This window comes from Pongo abelii, chromosome 21 (genome assembly GCF_028885655.2).
Source record: "Pongo abelii isolate AG06213 chromosome 21, NHGRI_mPonAbe1-v2.0_pri, whole genome shotgun sequence".
NCBI classification, from domain to species: Eukaryota; Metazoa; Chordata; class Mammalia; order Primates; family Hominidae; genus Pongo; species Pongo abelii.
The window spans coordinates 14,796,018-14,817,431 of NC_072006.2; the positions used below are offsets into that span (position 1 = coordinate 14,796,018).

A 21,414-nucleotide genomic window follows, 5' to 3' on the forward strand; every position below is an offset into this window, starting at 1 on the left:
TTCTAGTTTCAAATCATAAAACTCTTAAAAGTAAAACTTATTCTTTCATTTTTCTATGTATGTAACTATACACACACAAGTATAGTGGCATACATGCACTCTCTCTCTCTACATATATACATATATAATCTCCATGATCATATGTTCTGTTAATTATATTTTTCACTTAACATAGCATCTCATCATTTATCATCTTTAGAGATCAATTTCATTCTTTTCTGATGGCTGCCTGGTCCATGACGGCCTGACCATCGTGTAGCTCTAATACAATTCATTTAGCTATTGCTTATTTATGGAAATTTAATTTGTTTCCTGTAAAAAATTTACCACTTTTTCTATAAAAAATAATACAGTAGTAAACAGCATTGTACATATATCATCCAGCATTCATATATAGTAGTGTACAGTAGATAACTAGATATGGAATTTGGGGTAGGAAATACCCAGATGTTTGCAAATGCTAAGATTTAAAAATAGATGCCACCAAATTATTCAATGTAAATATCATATCCATTTATATTCTGACCAAATAGAGTTCTGTTTCCTTACATCTTCATCAGTGCTGAGTATTTTCAGTTATTAAAACTGTTTCCCGGCCGGGCGCAGTGGTTCACGCCTGTAATCCCAGCACTTTGGGAGGCTGAGGCAGGCAGATCATGAAGTCAAGAGATTGAGACCGTCTTGGCCAACATGGTGAAACCCTGTCTCTTCTAAAAATACAAAAATTAACTGGGCATGGTGGCATGCATCTGTAGTCCCAGCTACTCAGGAGGCTGAGGCAGGAGAATCTCTCGAACCTGGGAGGCGGAGGTTGCAGTGATCCGAGATCGTGCCATTGTACTCCAGCCTGACGACAGAGCAAGACTCTGTCTCAAAAAAAAAAAAAAAAAAAAAAAGGTTCCCGATCTGTTAGGCCAAAATAGTATTTTGTTGCTTTAAATTGCATTTGTCTAAATCTGTGAGAGTTTGAGTGCCATTTTACAGGTTCCATTTTAAATGAATAAAATACTTGAATTTAAAGTAACTTCCAATTAAGCTATCATCCTACTGGATGATTAAACATGTTCCTACAAAGTAGGCAATTCTAGACAATTCCAAAGGATTGGGCAGGGGATAGATATGAGTTACTTGCAACTGACAAAGGCAAATTTCTAAAAGTATTTTCTTAAATTTTAGTCAGGATACCCAATTTGTATCTTGGGAATTATCATTTTCTGGAGGTATGTAGGGCTTAAGTACTTTCAACTTAGTTATTCAGCAAGGGATTATTGTAATAGAAAACTTGTATATAAATCCAGCACTGAAAATGACATGTATAGAAGCAGCCCATTCAAAAATTCCCTATTCCTTTCACTTTTTAGTAAGGTATTGTCTCTTAATTTACTCACTAATACCCTACTTGTCACTCAGGATGCAGGGTGCAGGAGAAAAGGTGTGGGATGTGCTCAGCCCAGTGCCTGGCTCCCAGTAAGCATTTGGTAACAGATGGTTATGGTTTGGTCTCCCTTTCTCCCTCCTTTCCTACCCCCTTTCCTTCTTTTCTTCCTTTTTTCTCTTGAAAACTTGAGTGTTATGGACTATAACCTTCAGTGAACAAGGTTCACAAAACTTGAAATAAACCTGGATACCTTAACCTGAGGTCTTGCACATACAGCCCCTGATGGTGTGCCCAGAGAAAATCTGAAAGAAGCAAAACACAAGAGGAATGATAGCAAAGAGGTGACAGTGGGTACTTTGCAGTGAGGAAGGGATGTTTATTAGAAGATAAGTGGACAGTAGTGAATTCATATGGAAACGGTGACAGTATGGCAGTCAGTGCCTTTGCCTGCAGAAGGTAGAGAGTGTGGCACATTTTAGAAAGCCCTCTATCCACATGTTCAGATTCGAGTTTTGATACTTGCAGGCACAGAATTTCATGTATCTGGAGAATGCAGTTGTGTGGACTACCTCCCTCCTTAACAACGCTAGAAAAATGGAGACTTTACAGAACATCAAACGGGCGTGGCTGTGTGCCTCTTAGGTTGCCTCCTTTCTCTTATTTCCCTCACATGTATTTTTTGACATCCGTTTCAACGATAGTTACTTGCACTGATAGTTAATGGTGAAGAACACAATTCATAAGACACAACCAGTGAAGGGTTTGGGGATGTAATTATCTTTCAGCCATTTGGCTAGTGACACATTCAAAACCAATGAATTAACACTGTAATCCCCTGTCCCGTTTCTTTGATATACCCATGTGGAAAATTATGCTGTAATCTGCCCATCTACTTAGACAGTAATTAGTGAAGTTACTGTTCTGTACTTTTCATACTATCTGAAATAAAGCATAGCTACTTCTGGACACACCTTTAAAATCTACAGTGGGCTTAATTAATCATCCATGGTGGATTTGAGATGTTTTCAGATTTAGAAACTACTGCCATGCTCTTTTTCTGGGGGAAAACCTGTCTTTTTCAAGTCCTCCTGGGGCTGGGAGGAAACTTGGCCAAGGAAAGGATAATGTGCTTTCAAACAATGTTGTGAAATAACTGGTTTCCTTAGTGGAGTATTGCTTCTTTGTTGATAACAATGGTTGATTAAATTGGCTCAACCTTGTTGCTTTTTAAAATAGATGAAAAATCACTAATCATCAGGGAAATGCAAATTAAACCACAGTGAGATACTGCCTTATTCCTGCAAGAATGGCCATAATTTAAAAGTCAAAAAACAGCAGATGTTGGCATGGATGTGGTGAAAAAGAATACTTTTACACTGCTGGTGGGAATGTAAATTAGTACAACCACTATGGAAAACAGTGTGGAGATTCCTTAAAGAACTAAAAGTAGAGCTACCACTCGATCCAGCAATCCCGCTACTGGGAATCTACCCAAAGGAAAATAAGTTATTATAAGAAAAAGATACATGTACACACACGTTTATAGCAGCACAGTTTACAATTGCAAGGATATGGAACCAACCTAAGTGCCCATCGACCAATGAGTGGATAAAGAAAATGTGATATTTATACACCATGGAATACTACTCAGCCATAAAAAGGAACAAAATAATGTCTTTTGTAGCACCTTGGATGAAGCTGGAGGCCATTATTCTAAGTGAAGTAACTCAGGAATGGAAAACCAAATACCGCATGTTCTCACTTGTAAGTGGGAGCTAAGCTATGAGGACACAAAGGCATACAGAGTGACATAGTGGACTGTGAGGTCTGGGGAGGGGGAGGTTCGGAGGGGGTGAGGAATAAAATCCAACCTGTTGGGTACAGTGTACACTGCTCAGGTGATGGGTGCACTAAAATCTCAGAATTCACTACTAAGGAACTCATCCATTTGACTAAAAACCACCTGTATTCCCAAAACTATTGAAATTAAAAGAAATAAAATAGATGAAAAAAATATTCTTTAAGATTTAAGATTGGTGGTTTGTAATTACAGACTTTTAACTCTTAAGGCAATCATTTTAATGAAGCATTTAATCGTCTCATGTCATGCTTTTTAGAAATCCACTTAAACTTGACTTCTGAGCAATTTCATATGAATAAACATTCTGATGTTTGTTATGAATATCCTAAAGCATTCCAAAAGAAGGGGTAGAGCAATTACAGATTTCCCCCAACAATCTTCATGAGTAAGACTGGTAAGTGACCAGCAAGTCGACCTTGGTTAACGATTCAGCTGGAGCCATACTAGCCCAGGATGGACGTTTAGATCAGATGTGCTTTGAAAAGCACATGACAAATTTGAGCTTAAAACCCTTCATAATTTTTAAAATCATGACATTTTCCAAGGACTAGAAGCTAAATGACTCCAAAACCCATTTGGAAGTTCTACAGTGGAATACTATATGGAGTTTAGAAATGATAGATTTGATTTTCTTAAAGAAGACCACTAGAGGTCACAAGAGATCTTGAAAAGAAAAAAAGTTGCTTGGTTTTGCATACCTGAAGTAAAAGAAAAATCTAGTTGGCGCCGATCTTAGGTTCCCCTACCCCATGTTGAGACGGTGTTCATGGTAAAAAGTTGGCTTAACTAGAACACACTGCATTCTCTATCACTACCACTAAATTAGATTTTCTATGACTTGTTTTCTTAATTCACTGGTTTCTTGAAATACACACACACACAGGCACCCCCACACACCCCCACACAGGTTTGAAGAAATATATTTATGGTGTTTGAAGTGACAACATTGAGTTTTACATTTTACAACTGTACATTTTAAAGTCCAGCTTTAAACACAAATCCTCTCTGGATGTGGAGAATATCATCAGACAGGAACGAGGAGGCTGTGCCAGGATTCTGGATGCGGAGGTGGCCTGTTGCTGCTGCTGCTGCTGCTGCTGTCACTCCAGTCCTTAAGTGTGAGCTTTCCATCTATGCATTCGCAGTGGTTTCTGTGCTGGCAGGGAAGTGATGCACACCTCTCAGACTCGAGGGAAGCAGGCCTACAGGTTTTCCTCTGAGGCCGTAATCATGTAGTGCAGCAGCCAGGCTGTGGAGGTGATGAAGCAGTCTCAGGATCTGCCTGTCACCCAGAGACCCATCAGCCTGCAAGGGAGAGTTCTGCATGTTCTGGATGTCGCGGTGCTCCTAGCAAGCCCAGCTAACTGACTGGTGGAAGTGCTGAGGGAGTTTGTCCTCACTTCTCCCCACCTTCCAGGAAGCCAGTGAGAGCTACCGGCTCATTTCTAGCTGTGGACTTAGAAGACACCCATTTCCCAAGTAGGGTGTCCTGAAAGGGGGTTGATTTCCTTAAGGTGTGGGTTCAACTCCATTTCACATGGCACAGTTTTCAGAGTCCGATGGAAATCTGGGTGTCTGAGAGACTGATGAGTCTTTATGAGGTGGACCTTTTGTTTCCTCCAGGGAAGTTAAAATAAAATATTGTATAACTGATGACATTAACAAGCACATTGCTGCCCCCTCCAAGACACATTCTGAATGGAAGATATAAAGTAACTTTGCTCTTCACTCAGAGAATTGTACTATTTCCATTGCACTCTGTTGATCTATAAACTCTGCATCTTCATCACCACTGGAACACTGCGGCATGTCAACGCCAGGGCACGTGACGCTGCCGTGCCAAATGCACAGTGGCTCTCCTTGCATCCTGACTTTGACAGGCAGCGCTCGTTGCCTCAGAACAGTCATGTTGAAACATTTGACTACATGCGTTGTTTTCCATAGCTGGGGTGTTTTGTTTCTGTGGGGCTGGACTTTGTCATATGCCATTTGAGACTATGTGAGGCTGATGTCATACTTTATCATTAGCACTTGGGCTGATGCAAGATCATAAATTATCAATTACCCCAAGGAATGCATTTAGCAGAACAAGTTTCTCTTTATCCATTTTGGGAAAGGGCTTAAGAGGGAGCCTCTTCAGAACTCCAAGATTTGGATATTTTTCTATTTTTCCCAGAAGAATTCGTGTTGAGGTATGATTATGGATAACTTTGTTAATGGGCTGCTGAGGTTCATGAGCAGGCCTAGGGCTCTGGGTCTTTTGGAACCTTTATTCCTGATGTTTATAGCTATAGAGTAATATTTCTGTGTCCATCGTATATATAAAAGTCTATGGTGCACAGTTGATTGTGTGTGATTGCTGTCTTCATTCACTTAAATGATTAGGTTATTGAATTATTTTTCCATTATTTAAAATGTCTGTTAATAAATATTGATGCAACCTCTTATTTTTGGCAAAACGTTTGAAAATGGATTTGTTGACTACTCTCTCCTAGAATTTTTTACAAATTATTTTTAGCCAATATCATCGAGGACTCTTTTTACAGAGAAAAGCCACCACCTCTTATTAGCAACGCCCTTTTGTCAGGTTAAGTGGGGAAGTGAGTTGTTCCTGGAATGTTCTAGGCTTTTTCTGCCAAGGTTCTGAGGGCTCACGTGGAAAACAACACTTGCTAAGGACTTAGTGTGCCCCAGAGAGCAGGCTTTAGTGCGTCATTTGTATCTTGCAGCTATTCTTGTCCCTACCTGTTTTTTGTACATGAGAAAACCAAGGCTTAGCGTTGAAGTGACTTTGTCAGTTTCTTTTTTTTTTTTAATTTTATTATTATTATACTTTAAGTTTTAGGGTACGTGGCCACAATGTGCAGGTTTGTTACATATGTATACATGTGCCATGTTGGTGTGCTGCACCCATTAACTCGTCATTTAGCTTTAGGTATATCTCCTAAAGCTATCCCTACCGCCTCCCCCCACCCCACAACAGTCTCCGGACTGTGATGTTCCGCTTCCTGTGTCCATGTGTTCTCATTGTTCAGTTCCCACCTATGAGTGAGAACATGCAGTGTTTGGTTTTTTGTCGTTGCGATAGTTTGCTGAGAATGATGGTTTCCAGCTTCATCCATGTCCCTACAAAGGACATGAACTCATCATTTTTTTATGGACTTTGCCAGTTTCTTAGTCAGTAGAGTCAGAAGGCTAAGTAGAGGGGCTGTGATGCCACCAGCATGGGACCATAGGTTCAGACTGCCCAGACGCTGCCCCTTGGGTATAAAAATTCTGCCCTTCACTGCTGTCAGTGTAAATGGGACCCTTGGCAAGGTCTCAGCACAAGATAAGGGCCCAGTTCACGTTGGCTATTGCTACTGGGCTACATGCTGAAGAACTGCTACAGAATTCCTTCTATGTCCCTAAAGAGCATTTTCCCTGGTTGGGAAGATGCCACACCTTGGCCATAAGAATTAGCACCAGAACTGGACAATATATATCCAGTGATGATCCCATCATTGGGTTCCTGGGAAGGGAAGTTGGGAGAGAAGAGTCACTGGAGGGTGTAGGGTGGAGATGAGCTTTGGAGGATGCTGGAATTGGGGATAGGCAAGGGGGTCAAAGCACTGGCTGGAAATAGAGTGGGAAGGAGGGAAGATGGTGAAGTCTCCTTCTAGAGACAATAAGTAAATCAACTTGTGTTATTATTTGGTGACTAGGGTGGAAAGATGGAGGCAAAGAATTTTGTGCCCATCCAAGAAACAGTGGGGAGCTTGCAAATGTGGAGTTTTTAAAAAATAATTTCAACTTTTATTTTAGATTTAGGGGGTACATGTGCAGGTTTGTTACCTGGTTATATTGCATGATGCTGAGATTTGGGGTACAACTGATCCCATCACCCAGGTACTGAGCATAGTACTCAACAGTTTTTCAACCCATACCCTGCTCCTTCTCTCCCCTCCCTAGAAGTCCCCAGTGTTTTTCGTTGCCATCTTTATGTCCATGAGTGCCCATTGTTTAGCTCCTACTTATAAGTGAAAACATGCAGTATTCGTTTTTTTGTTCTTGCGTTAATTCACTCAGGGTAATGACCTTCAGCTGCAACCATGTTGCTGCGAAGGACGTGATTTCATTATTTCTTATGGCTGCATGTAAAAGTTTTAAAGTAAGACGAAGAAAGCAGGGTTTCAAGAAGATTAGTGATGGTGGATGGAATAACAGAGTTTCTCCTTACAGTAGTCAGTGAGAAGTGCGTGCAATGATTCAAGCTTCTGTAGTAAGAAACTGTCTTATTCCATCCACTGACTGTAGAAGTTCTGCGTTCTTTTTGGTTTCTCCTGCCTAAGTAATAATGATAATAACAATAACATTGCACATGACCTTTTTTTAACATTTGCTGTTTTTATGACAGATGCACACACAGTAACATAGAGAGGTAAAGTACCCAAGGTCACAGCTGGGCAGAAGCAGGATCCAGACCCAGGCAGCCTGGCTCCCCTGCTCAGGCTGTGACCACTATGCTGTACCATTTTTTTTTTTCTAATCTTTTCAAGAGCACCATAAGACTTAATGCATTTATGGTGGCGCCTCAGTCCACTGGGCCACAGGTGAGCACAGATAATGCTCAGTGATCACACGCAGAAATAGATGGACAAGTGATCAAGGCCTACCTTTTGTAAATGATTGCAGGGCTGAAATAGCTTGAAAAATGACTGCAGCATCAGTAGTACAGTCATACCCATTCAAAAAATGGTTGACATTTGTTTGTTTCTGGCTCCCTGTTTTAGCCTCATCACTAGAAATTCCTGCTGATGCCCTTGCATGATGGAATAAGACTATTTGGTGGTGATGACATCAGGGCCAGGTTGACAGTTTTAAAAAACAAAGGATCTGGTTGCCTGGATAAGGACCCTTTGCTGTCTCTCCTTCCAGAGAGTTTTGACAAGAGGTGTATTAGTCCATTCTCACACTGCTATAAGGACATACCTGAGACTAGACTATAAAGGAAAGAGGTTTAATTGACTCACAGTTCTGCAGCGCTGGGGAGGCATCAGGAAACTTACAATCACGGTGGAAGGGGAAGCAAACACGTCTTTCTTCACAAGGCAACAGGAAAGAACAATGAGAGCTGAGTGAAAGGGGAAGCCCCTTATAAAACCATCATATCTCCTGAGAACCTTCTCACTATCATGAGAATAGCATGGGGGAAACTGCCCCCATGATTCAATTACCTCCCACCAGCTTCCTCTCATGACATGTGGGGATTATGGGAACTACAATTCAAAATGAGATTTGGGTGGGGACACAGCCAAACCATATCAAGAGGTTAACAAGAAGATTCAACCTGTGGAGTCATGGTGATGGTCCCTCCCATCCCGAGTTGTCATATTCTGTGTGTCATCTTTCCTCCTTGTACCACGGTCTTGTTGGCTGGCTTCCTCCTTCCCTCTGAAGTTTTGTAGACCAGAGACCTGGTTTTTCAACTGTGTAGTTCTTCTGTCAAAATACTTACTGTTTTTAATGAAAAACCAGCATCATTTCAACCGTTACACTTGTGTCAGCAGAGGCAAAGGTTTCATCCTGGGAGCAGGGTGAAGATTTTCATCCAGAGTGCGTGCGGTCATCCAGTTTAAAGCATTTAGACTTAGGAAGTACAGCTGTGACTGGATCAGAGGATTCGTTCCTGCAGGGGGCAGGAGGAATGGTGGCAGGGCTGGCAGGACGATAACCTCTGGCCCCTAGCCAAGGATCCCCCTCTCAACTCTTTTGCTTCCAGCTACAAATGTTCAAAAGAAGAGTCAAAATAAAGGAAGATTTTTGAAGTGCATTGTCAGCTTAGCAGAGTGTGAAGGCAGGGCTTAAGTCACTAGACCAGAGCTCATATCACGGCTCTGCTGCCAACTATTTCTGTCATCTCAGGCAAAGCATTTCCTCATCCCCATGGATCTTGCTCTCCTCCCTCTGCAAAGTGAAAATGGCAGTGCCACCCTCCTGGGATCGCTATGAGAAACACAGTAGCAGAAATCATCTGGATAAAGCCCTGAGCTTTATATATATATATATACTGATCTCTCAGTAGATGGAGCTGCTATTAACGTCAAAGAGAACATACTAGAAGATAAAATGGGATGATGAAGATGGTAGCATAGTAAAGCTAGGGGGAGGAAATAGACATTAGTAGCCAAAGCAGATATACTAGAAAAAAATAACACAATGCTGAAACATTTTTACAGGAAGAGTATCAGAAAAAAAAAAAAAGTATAAGAACATCCCACACAGGTAAAAAAGAGCACTAAACTTACCCAAGAATGTGCTAAAAAGAAAAAAGGAGCGTTAAATCCTGCAGCAAGATGGAATGCAGGAGCTAGCCTCCCCAAGCTGCAATAAATCTGGTTTTTGTTCCCACCTGCCACTGCCCCCTGTCCCAGACTAGTTGTCAAGGTCTCTGTAGAGGGTCCTGAGAATGGAAGCGGAGTGGATGTCCCCAGGAGGGTGAGTAGTGCTCCATCACTTCACCAGCCTTCCCCTCCATGGCAAGTGCAGAGGCATCTCAGGAATAAGGGATGCGATGGGCCAGTGTTTGAAAAATGCATAAACAAGGTTAAATATTCTTTACTGTAGTGCTTCTCAGAGTCTTTAATATATAACTGTGAAACAGGAAGGGACTTATAATGGTTATTGTTTTTAGGCATTGGAATTCTTTTTTTTTTTTTTTTTTTTTTTTTTAATTTATTTTTTATTTTTTATTTTTATTTTTTTAATTTATGAAGTATTTATTGATGATTCTTGGGTGTTTCTCGGAGAGGGGGATATGGGAGGGTCATAGGATGATAGTGGAGAGAAGGTCAGGAGATAAACACATGAACAAAGGTCTCTGGTTTTCCTAGGCAGAGGACCCTGCGGCCTTCTGCAGTGTTTGTGCCCCTGGGTACTTGAGATTAGGGAGTGGTGATGACTCTTAAAGAGCATGCTGCCTTCAAGCATCTGTTTAACAAAGCACATCTTGCACCGCCCTTAATCCATTTAACCCTGAGTTGACACAGCACATGTTTCAGAGAGCACGGGGCTGGGAGAAAGGCCATAGATCAACAGCATCCCGAGGCAGAAGAACTTCTCCTAGTCAGAACAAAATGGAGTCTCCTATGCCCACCCCTTTCTACACAGACACAGCAACAATCTGATCTCTCCTTCCTTTCCCCACACTTCCCCCCGCCTTCCTTTCAACAAAACCGCCATCGTCCTCATGGCCCGCTCCCGATGGTCGCTGTCTCTTCGGAGCTGTTGGGTACACCTCCCAGACAGGGCAGCCGGGCAGAGGCGCTCCTCACTTCCCAGACGGGGCCGCCCGGGCAGAGGCGCTCCTCGCTTCCCAGACGGGGCCGCCCAGGCAGAGGCGCTCCTCACTTCCTCCCAGACCGGGTGGCAGCCGGGCAGAGGCGCTCCTCACCTCCCAGACGGGGCGGCCGGGCAGAGGTGCTCCTCATCTCCCAGACGGGGCAGCCGGGCAGAGGCGCTCCTCACCTCCTAGACGGGGTGGCCGGGCAGAGGCGCTCCTCACTTCCCAGACGGTGTGGCGGCTGGGCAGAGGTGCTCCTCCCTTCCCAGATGGGGCAGCCAGGCAGAGGCGCTCCTCACTTCCTCCCAGACGGGGTGGCGGCCAGGCAGAGGTGCTCCTCACTTCCCAGAGGGGGCGGCCGGGCAGAGGTGCTCCTCATCTCCCAAACGGGGCAGCCGGGCAGAGGTGCTCCTCACTTCCTCCCAGACGGGGTGACGGCCGGGCAGAGGCGCTCCTCACTTCCCAGATGGGGCAGCCGGGCAGAGGTGCTCCTCACTTCCTCCCAGACGGGGTGACGGCCGGGCAGAGGCACTCCTCACCTCCCAGACGGGGCGGCCGGGCAGAGGTGCTCCTCATCTCCCAAATGGGGCAGCCGGGCAGAGGTGCTCCTCACTTCCTCCCAGACGGGGTGACGGCCGGGCAGAGGCACTCCTCACCTCCCAGATGGGGCGGCCGGGCAGAGGTGCTCCTCACTTCCCAGACGGGGTGACGGCCGGGCAGAGGCACTCCTCACCTCCCAGACCGGGCGGCCGGTAGGCATTGGAATTCTTTGGGCTGGGAGGATGCTTGGGACAATATCATAGTGGTGTTTCTTAGGACATCCTTGGGAAGTGCTGCCCCTAGTCTCTTGTCCTTTGGCCCATGACAAGTGCTTCCCTGCATCCCACACCCACACTTGCCAACTGTGTTCCCTCTGCCTGCAATGTTCCACTTCTAGGTTTCAACATAGCTTCCTCCCTTTCTCTTCATTCAGCTCTCAGCTGAGATGACCCTCTTCACAGAGGTCCTCCCTGACCACTTGACCCTCTCACTCTCTATCCCAAAGCATGTATCATTATTTGAAATGTTTAGAATTGTTTAAATTGGTTACATCTTTATTGTCTGTTTCTCCTATTAGAAGGAAAGTTCAGGCCGGGCGTGGCGGCTCACATTTGTAATCCAAGCACTCTGGGAGGCCGAGGCAGGCAGATCACGAGGTCGAGAGATAGAAACCATCCTGGCCAACATGGTGAAACCCTATCTCTACTAAAAATACAAAAATTAGCTGGGTGTGGTGGTGCATGCCTATAGTCCCAGCTACTCAGGAGGCTGAGGCAGGAGAATCGCTTGAACCCAGGAGTCGGAGGTTGCAGTGAACCGAGATCGCACCACTGCATTCCAGCCTGGCAACAGAGTGAGACTCTCTCTCAAAAAAAAAAAAAAAAAGAAGGAAAGTTGATATCATGAGTGTTGCTGTAGCCCCGGCACTTAGAACAGGGTCTGGCACATAGTTGGTGCCCTGTTGAAGGAAAAAAATGAGCGAACGAACACTGAACTTCAGCCTTTCTATTAAACAGGGTGGAAGACCATGACGATCTCATGCCAATATTTATGCGCTATGACACAATTCTGAAGGAAACTTACGGTGAATACTTCCTGGCCGAACTAATAGAGGCCCAAGATGAAGAGAACCATGCTGTTGTGTGTGAGGTCAGTGACCGATCCATGTGGGAATACACTTAGTGAGAGGAAGGAGGGATGTGAGTGGTGTTGCTCTTGTGTTGCTGGGCACCCCTGGAGCTGCCATTGTCTCCCTGGTCACCCCGGCCCTCCCACTGCCCTTCCAGGTGGTGCACCAGGCCAGCTTCCTCCCCTGGGTTACTGGCTTTAGGTTGTCTTTTGCGAGGTCCTTCCAGATGCCCAGGATGCTGTAGATTCTTGCCTTGTCCCTAGAGTGAGAGGGAATGGAAAAGACCCCCCAGGGGTGCATAGGGGGATTTCTGAGGATCCCCAAATCTCAGACTTCAGAAGTCACAAACCAGTGTTCTGCTGGCAGATGGATTTTGTTTGAGTTGGAAAGGTATTTTTTTTAACTTTTTATTTTGACATAGTTTCACACTTAAAGAAAGTTTATAACTACCCAGATTCCCCAAATGTTAACATCCAACCCCATTTGTTTTATCATTCTCTTGTTCATCCTTTCTAATTCCCTCTCTCTCTCTTTTTCTCTCTCGCTGGCTTTCCCTCTCTCTCATGTATATTCTGAACCATTTGAGAGTAAGTTGCATACATAATGCCCCTTTACCTGTAAGTATTTCAATGTATATTTCCTAAAAACAAGGAACACTCTCTTAGATAACTGCAATACAATGATCAAAGCCAAGTAATTGTGATTCCTGTAATTATTATTATTATTATTTTTTGAGATGGAGCCTTGCTGTGTCACCCAGACTGGAGTGCACTGTCATGATCTCGGCTCACTGCAACCTCTGCCTCTCAGGTTCAAGCAATTCTCCTGCCTCAGCCTCCCTAGTAGCTGGGATTACAGGTGTGTGCCACCACGCCCAGCTAACTTTTGTATTTTTAGTAGAGATGGGGTTTCACCATGTTGGCCAGGCTGACCTGAGGTGAACTGACCTCAGATGATCCACCCACCTTGGCCTCCCAAAGTGCTGGGATTACAGGCGTGAGCCACCGTGCCCAGCTAGTTCCTGCAATTCTTTTATCTAATCTACAGACTTCATTCAGATTTTTCTGACAGTCCCAGGAATGTCCTTTATGGCAGAGGTAATTCCAGGCCATTCATTGCATTCAGGTGCTCTGTTTCCTTAGCCTTTTTAAATCTGGAACAATTCTCCGATCAGTCTTTATCTTCCATGACAATTACAGTTTTGAATAGTACAGGTCAGTTATTTTGTAGAACGTCTCCATTTGGATTTGTACAATGTTTTCTCATGATTTGATTCAAGTTATATATGATTAAATATTTTTGAATTAGCATCCAATGTAAAAATTATGAAAGTCTGTATAACAATTGGAATTTCTAGCTTTTCTAAACAAATCAGAAGGCCCCGCCTGTTGGGCCCAAAAGACAGCCCACACCCTCTAATTCATGATTCTTCATGTACTCATTTCTCATTATTTGTTAAAACTATAAGAGCTGTTTAAAGAATATTACTTTTCTTGAAACTTGGAATGAAAAGTTCTCTTATTTGGATGACATGAGCAGTTTGAGGCTTTGTTCTACATCAGTGGTTCTCAAACTTGGCACGTATGCAGATCACCTGGGAGGCTTTTAACTATCCATACCATGCCAATGACTTGGATCCAGAATATATACAAAGAACTCTCACAACAATAGAAAAATAATCCACATAAAATGTGGGCAAATGATTTGAATAGACACTTTTCAAAAAAAAATGAATAAATAAAAGATACAATTGGCCAATAAGCACATGAAAAGACGTTCAACATCATTAGTCATTAAGGAAAGGCAAATCAAAACCACACTAAGATAGCACTTTACCTTTGCTAGGAGGGTTATAATAAAAAAGCAGGACAATAGCAGATGTTGGCAAGGATGTGGAGAAACTGGAAGCCTCATCCTTTGCTGGTAGGAATATAAAATGCTGTAGCCATTTTGGAAAATATCTGGCATTTTCTCCAAAAGTTAAACATTTGACCCAACAATTCCATACACAGAATTGAAAACACGTGTCCACACAAAGATGTGTACGCAAATGTTCATAGCAGCATTATTTATAATAGCCAAAAAGTGGAGACAGCCCAAATGTCTATCTACTGATGGATAGATAAACAAGATGTGGTATATCCATACAAGGGAATAGTACTAGGAAATAAAAGAGAATGAAGCACTGATACATGCTACAGCATGTATGAACCTTGAAAACATGATGCTAAGGAAAAGAAGTCAGTCATAAAGACCATGTATTGTATGATGGCATTTAGATGAAAGCCTAGAATAGACACTTCTGTAGAGACAGAAGGTAGATTAGTGACTGGAGGGAAAGGGGAAGGAGAAGTGACTAATATTGGGCATAGTCGTTGGTTGGTGGGGGGATGAAAATGTTCTGGGATTAGATAGTGGTGATGGGTGTACAATTTTGTGAATATATTAAAAACCATTGAATTGTGTATTTCTTTTTTCTTTTTTTTTTTTTTGAGACAGAGTCTTGCTCTGTTGCCCAGGCTGGAGTGCAGTGGTGCGATCTTGGCTGACTACAACCTCCACCTCCCAGATTCAAGCGATTCTCCTGCCTCAGCCTCCCAAGTAGCAGGGATTACATGCATATGCCACCACACCAGGCTAATTTTTGTATTTTAGTAGAGATGGGGTTTTGCCATGTTTACCAGGCTGGTCTCAAACTCTTGGCCTCAAGTGATCTGCCTCCCAAAGTGTTGGAATTACAGGTGTGAGCCACTGCACCAGGCGTGAATTGTGTACTTCTTGAAGGGTTATTTTTATGGTAGGTGAATTATACCAATTATATCCATTTTTTAAAATCCTGTTGCAGGGGTACACTCAGGCCAATTAAGTCAATCTTTTGGGGGTAAGACACAATCCATATATTTATTTTTAATTTTAGACACTCACTGTGTTGCCCAGGCTTTTCTTAAACTGCAGTCCTCCTGCCTCAGCCTCCCAAAGTGCTGGGGTTATAGGCATGAGCCACCATGCCTGGCCTCAATCTGGATTCTTAAAGATCTCCCCAGATGATTCCAAGGTGCAGTCCAGGTGGTGAAACACTCATCTACATGAGGGTAAAACATACCTGGTGAGAATGACATGACTTTATAGAGATGTGGGTATTAGTTTCTGAAGGTGACAATTGGCCCTGGAAATTAGATTTTGAAGTATTACATTGAAAGGATTTTTATTTATTTTTTAAATGTTTATTTTCTTATATTTAGGTTTTGGCATGGTTTCTCAAAGACCCGCTTTCACATATTCTCATTTAGCCATTAGCCCCAGGCTACCAGGCTAGCCATAGAAGGGAGGGTTGGAAGCATTTGGGCCCAGCAGCGCCATTTGCAAAGCTTGTCTTTACACAACTAGACAGAAACTCCTGAGAAGTGAAATGATTAATACAGACCCCAATAAGGATTTTCATGACCAAACTTATCAGATTTAATCAGGGTCTTTGTTTTTGGAAGGCTTTTAATTATTTGGTTTCAAGGTACTAGTTTTACTCTGAATCACTTGAGTCAGTGCTTTGTAGAGAAGCTGCAGTGACCTCTTCCCCCACGGTATTTCTCTCTCTTGCCGTATGTTTCACACTTTCAGTGTGTGTAAACATCAGAGCAAAGCTGTAGGCTGAAAACTGCGGTTCCAGCCCTGCAAGGATCCTTTGGTGTCTCGAAAGAGGCAGAGGGCATCCAGCCCCATCTCCTTCCAGAGGCCGTGCTGCCTCAAGCATTAGAGGCTTTGTGTTCTGTGGAGGGGAGACCACAGACCTCGATCTTAAAATGGAAGGGCAGAAACAAGACTGTGAGCCAGGATCTGGGAGGGGACGTCTAATCTGAAGTGAGCCGTGTCTGACGTCTGAAGCCTTTTGGGGTTCAAGATCAATGCTGTTGCTACCCTTTTTCCTGCCTCCCTAGGGGCCTTTTAGGCAATGGTGTGCTGGAGCCAGCGTGCTCTGGCTCTCAAGGGCTGATTGTTAGATCCTCAGGAACTCTGCAAACTGCTTGTTAAACACAGCTATTATTAAAAATTAAATTATAGAAACATACAGTGTAATAAATTATATTAAAACAAAGTTAATAAATACTCGAAATTCATCACCTTCAATTTTTTTTTTACTATTCTCCATGTTCTTGAGGGTTTTTTTTTTAAATGTCTGTGGTCTCTATACAGTAGATATAAGAAATAATGGCTAGCTACTGCGCATTCCCTCCTAACTACATGTTTAGTGATATCACACTGTTCACTTGACCTTGACCGTGACGATAGTGCTTACACCTCAGAAATCGGCAAATGCTACAGATCTGGGCTTTTCCCCCCCGCGAATGCTGATTAGGCATTTACAGGCACACATTACTTTAAGGCAACCACTGTCAACCAGAGGAAACAGAAAGAAGTCCATCAAGTTTGTCTCTTTCTGAACAGCCATATCAGTTCCAGGCCATGCATGCAGCATGCCTGAGGGCAAGGCTGTGCCCTGTGGGAAACCCTTACTGCTGAAAGGGTTTTTAGTTACAAGGACTTTCTTTGGCTTGATAGCTAGTTTGGAGGAGTTTGGGGCCATCATTTCATACAAGTTCCTTGTCATAACTGTACCCTGGCTTACCTTGACATCTGGTGTTTACTCCAAGCTGAGGTTTTGGGGAAGGGTAGTTGGAGGCCAACGGCAGCTCCTAGTGACAGATGGGCAGAGCGTCTGCTTTGGCATCATCCAGCGTGTGGGCAGCAGTGGTCCGAGTAGGCACCACTGACCTGCAGGCAGGGAGAGCCTGCCAGGTCAGCCATGCGCTTGGCATCAGGAGGAGAGGATCAGAGCCAGCAGTGGTCACAATGAGAGCAAAACCCTCACGGTGGAGTATTGTCACCCAAAAGGGATGGGTGGCTGTACGGCTTTTTGGATGGAAGCGTAAATGAGAAAATACACACGTTTCTATAAATGGACCTGTTTGGGAAGACAAGGCCACAGTACACATAGTTTTCTAGCAATCTAAACCTTATGTGTCATGATGTAGATATTTACAGGACAAGCAAGAACAACAAAACCTTCAGTTTCGTTCTCCAGTATAAGATAATTGAAGACACTTGTGGTGAAAAGTACTTCTGTCACCAGGAAGATAGATAACAGCCAGCAATCAATGCCTTTCTGTTGTACAAGTTAAAAAGTCCATTAAATCCATTTATTTTTTCAGTGCATACACAAGAATGCATTTGGATACTCCTGCAAATTCATATTTAAGAACAGTGTTTCTCAAATCGGTTATTTGAAAGAAACTCAAAGGAAAAAGCAGACACTTCCACAATACGTCCTTGCTCTGTTGTAGTCTGTAATTGTGAACTTTTGTAAATTGTTACAACCCTGGATGAATGATGGGAATATAACAGGTTGTAGAATTGGAGAACGTTAAATCTTTGTTCCTAATGGCAAAACATGTTTTTCTCATTTTCATCAGAATGTGTGATCCATGCCATTTGAAATCAAATTCCAAACACAATGAGCCATTAGTGTAATAGCTCATTACTAACAGCGGTCTTATAAATAATACATTCTTATCATGCACATGCAGCTCGCTGTGAAGCCAGCAAAAGGTATTTCAGGCCGTCGAAGTTTTGTTGCGCCAGCGCGGCTGTAGATTAGAAGGACATCTCCATGTGAACCAAGATGGATGCCAATTTTCCCTGCCGAGAGTGAGGCTGGCCGTCTCTTTCTGCACATATGGTAGATGGATTGGTTAATCAGCGTCTGCTGAGTCTTGGGCCTGAAATTACAGAGAAGCCAGACAACTGCGGCTATGCAGCCTTTGTTCACGAGCGCAAACAAGACAAACAATCACTTGTTATTTGGGAAAAAAATTAAAATGTTTATTTTGGACTTTTATTAAAGTGTCATGGCTTTATAGAACAGCTGTGTAAATCCAGGCTTTTTCAGCAAGTATCATTTTAGGAGGCCTGTAAAGAAAGGAATATACATGAAAAAATTAATTTTTAAAAATTCCCCTTGTATTTCAGTATTGAGGAGAAAATAGAGGAAGTCTCACTTTTATTTTGCAAACACATTTGAGAGCAAATGATTTTTAACTGGGAGACATATTCGAGAACAAATAGTAGTTTAATACCTATTTTTTTTTGGTGTCAGTTAAAAAACTGAGTATTATTGTAGCCCAATTCTCTGATTTAGGAGGTTAAAGCATTAACCATTTTCTCTGACTGGGCGTTTATGGAAAGATGCTGCATTCTTGGGAATAGAGAATGCCTGTGATTATTGAGTTCTGCTACTTTCTGAATGCAATGGTTATCTAAAAGTCTGAACACTTGAGAGACAGGACCCAGTAAATGCGGGTTTCTAATAAGAGCTATCAGAGTCTAATCAGTCAACCAGAATTTGCTTAAAATCTACTAATAATTATTTTATGTGAAATTTAAAGGACTATGTATTTTCTCTCTCTTTTTAAATTTTAAATACTTTCCTTGCAGAAAACAATGAAATACAGAATTAAGGGATATAATAAGGAGTTTCAGTCACAGCCGTCTCTCAATGTGGAATATGATAGAATTAAAATCTGTTGTTAATTTCTAATGTTTTGGTACCAATCAGGTACCCGGTACCCAACCAGGGTTCAGATCAGCTAGTTACTCATCTTCTCGCCTATGTATTACTCATCAAAGACCGAAAATCACAGGGACGACTGCAAGAGCTTCAGAACCAGGCATTTCAGGGTGATGAGAAGTTAGACGTTTGCAGATCAGACCCACCTGGCGAACCAGCCCAGTCTGACTCAAGTTTACTTCACTCGAACATTTTCCACCAAACTTCCTTCCCTCATATCTCCTCCCCATCAGACTATCCAGTTAATAAATAAGTGACTTCAAGACAAATTGAAGAGTTTCTACCTGATAAGGAGGTAGGGACTGTGAACTTTCTCTGTACTGGGGGCTGATCAGATGGGCACTGGAACAATGACCTGTATTCCTGAGAAGTGTGCATGGCAGAGGGGAAGAAAGTAGACAGGAGCGCCAGGCTTATGGTGAGGTACAAACACAAGACACCAAATGGCAGAGGATATGGAGCAGGCAGGAGCATGGTCTGAGCAGAAAGCAAGTGTCCCAATGGTTGAAGGGTCAAGAACTCTGGCAATTTCCCTGTTACTTATGCACCACTAGGTGTGTCCCCAGTGGTCACTTATTGGGACATTTTTTGAGCATGTTTTATGCACTGAAGGAAGATACTTATTCCTCCCTTAAATCTCAAGGTGCCTGCCAAACCACCAGCCGACCACATTCTGAAGGCTCTGGAGGTTTCCTGATGAGAATCATTTGACCTCTGATAAAGTAATGAAGTGTTTGGGCTGGGTGCAGTGGCTCATGCCTGTAATCCCAGCACTTTGGGAGGCCAAGGTGGGCGGATCACTTGAGGTCAGGAGTTCAAGACTAGCCTGGCCAACACAGTGAAAACCCGTCTCTACTAAAAATGCAAAAATCAGCCGGGTATGGTGGCAGGCACCTGCAGTCCCAGCTACGCGGGAGGCTCAGGGAGGATAATTGCTTGAACCCAGGAGGCACAGGTTGCAGTGAGCCGAGATATACCACTGCACTCCAGCCTGGGCGACAGAGCGAGACTTTGTCTCAAAAAAAAAAAAAAAGAATAATGAGGTGTTTTGGATATTTCAGGTGGAAGGCACAGCTGTTGGGTTCATGAGTGTGTGCTCAAGAGTGAACATGCAACTGCTGCATGAGTGCTTTGACTTGGGCCCTTTCCACGGACTCTGTTTCCCGCATCCTGATGATGTTCTGGAATCACCACAAGAGCTAAGTGTCCGAAGAAGTCAAGGTACAGTGGCTATCATAGGGACACACTGGGAAATTAAATACATGCTTTATACACATTGCGCTCTTTGCTAAGTGATGGAACTAGATAGGGTACTTTATATTTCCTTCCCCAGTTTCCCTTAAGGAGTAGTTCCCGTGGTTGGTCACATCCTTGTGCAAATATCTACAAGCACAGATAGTCACAGTGCAGGGGTGGAGTCAGACATAGTGGACTTGGGGCTTTAGGGCTCCCACATTCAGGATGCTCACTTCTTGAATGTTCATTGCTAGAGTACATGTAAGTTATGATGAAATAATTACTGGTGTTTCAGGTTTCACACACACACAAACACACACACAGCCAAATATAACAAGTGAATTTTTCAAATCAAGAACTCAGGAAATTTTATATGCTTTTAAGTTTTAATCCCAACTTTCAGTGCTTCTGTTTTTGTCTTTGACAAATCATTATGCAGTATAGGTCTGTTGCAAGTAGTCATTTTTAACTTGCTTAAGTTACTTCTAGCTATATGAAATAATATCATCAATTTTAAAATATTGTCTGTATCAAGATTTTCACCACGTTCAATTAGGTAACCTCAAACTTTGACATTTTAATTTAGTGAGGTCTTACTGTATCCATGGGTATCTTTGCGGTTACATATTTGGGTTCTTACAGAAGACAGATGCAGGCAGGCAAGTTACCGTGGGTACATCAATTCACTTCTCCAAAGCTGGATTTCTTCATTTGTAAAATGAGCATAATAGTAATACCTCTCACATGGGGGGGTTGTGAAGTTTCACTGAGATAAGCCATGTAGAGTGCTTTGCACAGTCAACACTCAATAAATGTTGATCATCACCATTAGCAATTATTTTTTCTTTGTGTCAACCTTCCACCAGCTTGAATATTCCTAGGGTAAAATCAGGGTATTTCAAATTGCTATGCTTTCTCCTGTCTGAAAGATTATACCAAGATTGTTCAGAAATGGGGAAAGGAGCACTTGGCTGGTGGCAAAGGACTTGTCAATCTAGACAACAGAAGGCGGCGACTTGGCTAAGCTTATCCCCTGAATGCCTAAACCCAGTACACAGTGGCTAGACCTCATCTGAACATACACACTTATCACAGAGAACTTGCAAAGCCACAGATAGAGGAGTTTCCCTTTTGTGCTGATGATAACAACACCCTTCCCAAAAGAGATTTGGGGTCCTTATTGTTTAGTAGTGAAGCCTTGCTTGCCATGCTTCCCAGAGAGGAACTCTACCATGGGAGAGTTCTGAAGGAACTTATCAGTGTGAGACAGTCTGGAACCATAAGTTGTCATTGTCATTTTCCAATGCTTAAATTCTTCTTTGAAAGCAGC

At 42.9% G+C, this 21,414-nt stretch overlaps 1 protein-coding gene across 4 annotated transcripts in view; it reads left to right on the forward strand.

The window, feature by feature from the left end:
- CFAP61 (cilia and flagella associated protein 61) overlaps positions 1-21,414 on the forward strand; it is a 307,569-nt gene that overhangs the window by 27,567 nt on the left and 258,588 nt on the right. For all 4 annotated transcript variants that reach the window (XM_054541626.2, XM_054541627.2, XM_054541628.2 and 1 more), the window contains exons 7-8: positions 12,117-12,249; positions 19,910-20,069. In XM_054541626.2, coding sequence (XP_054397601.2) covers positions 12,117-12,249; positions 19,910-20,069 — 293 coding nt within the window. The remainder of the gene's footprint in view (positions 1-12,116; positions 12,250-19,909; positions 20,070-21,414) is intronic.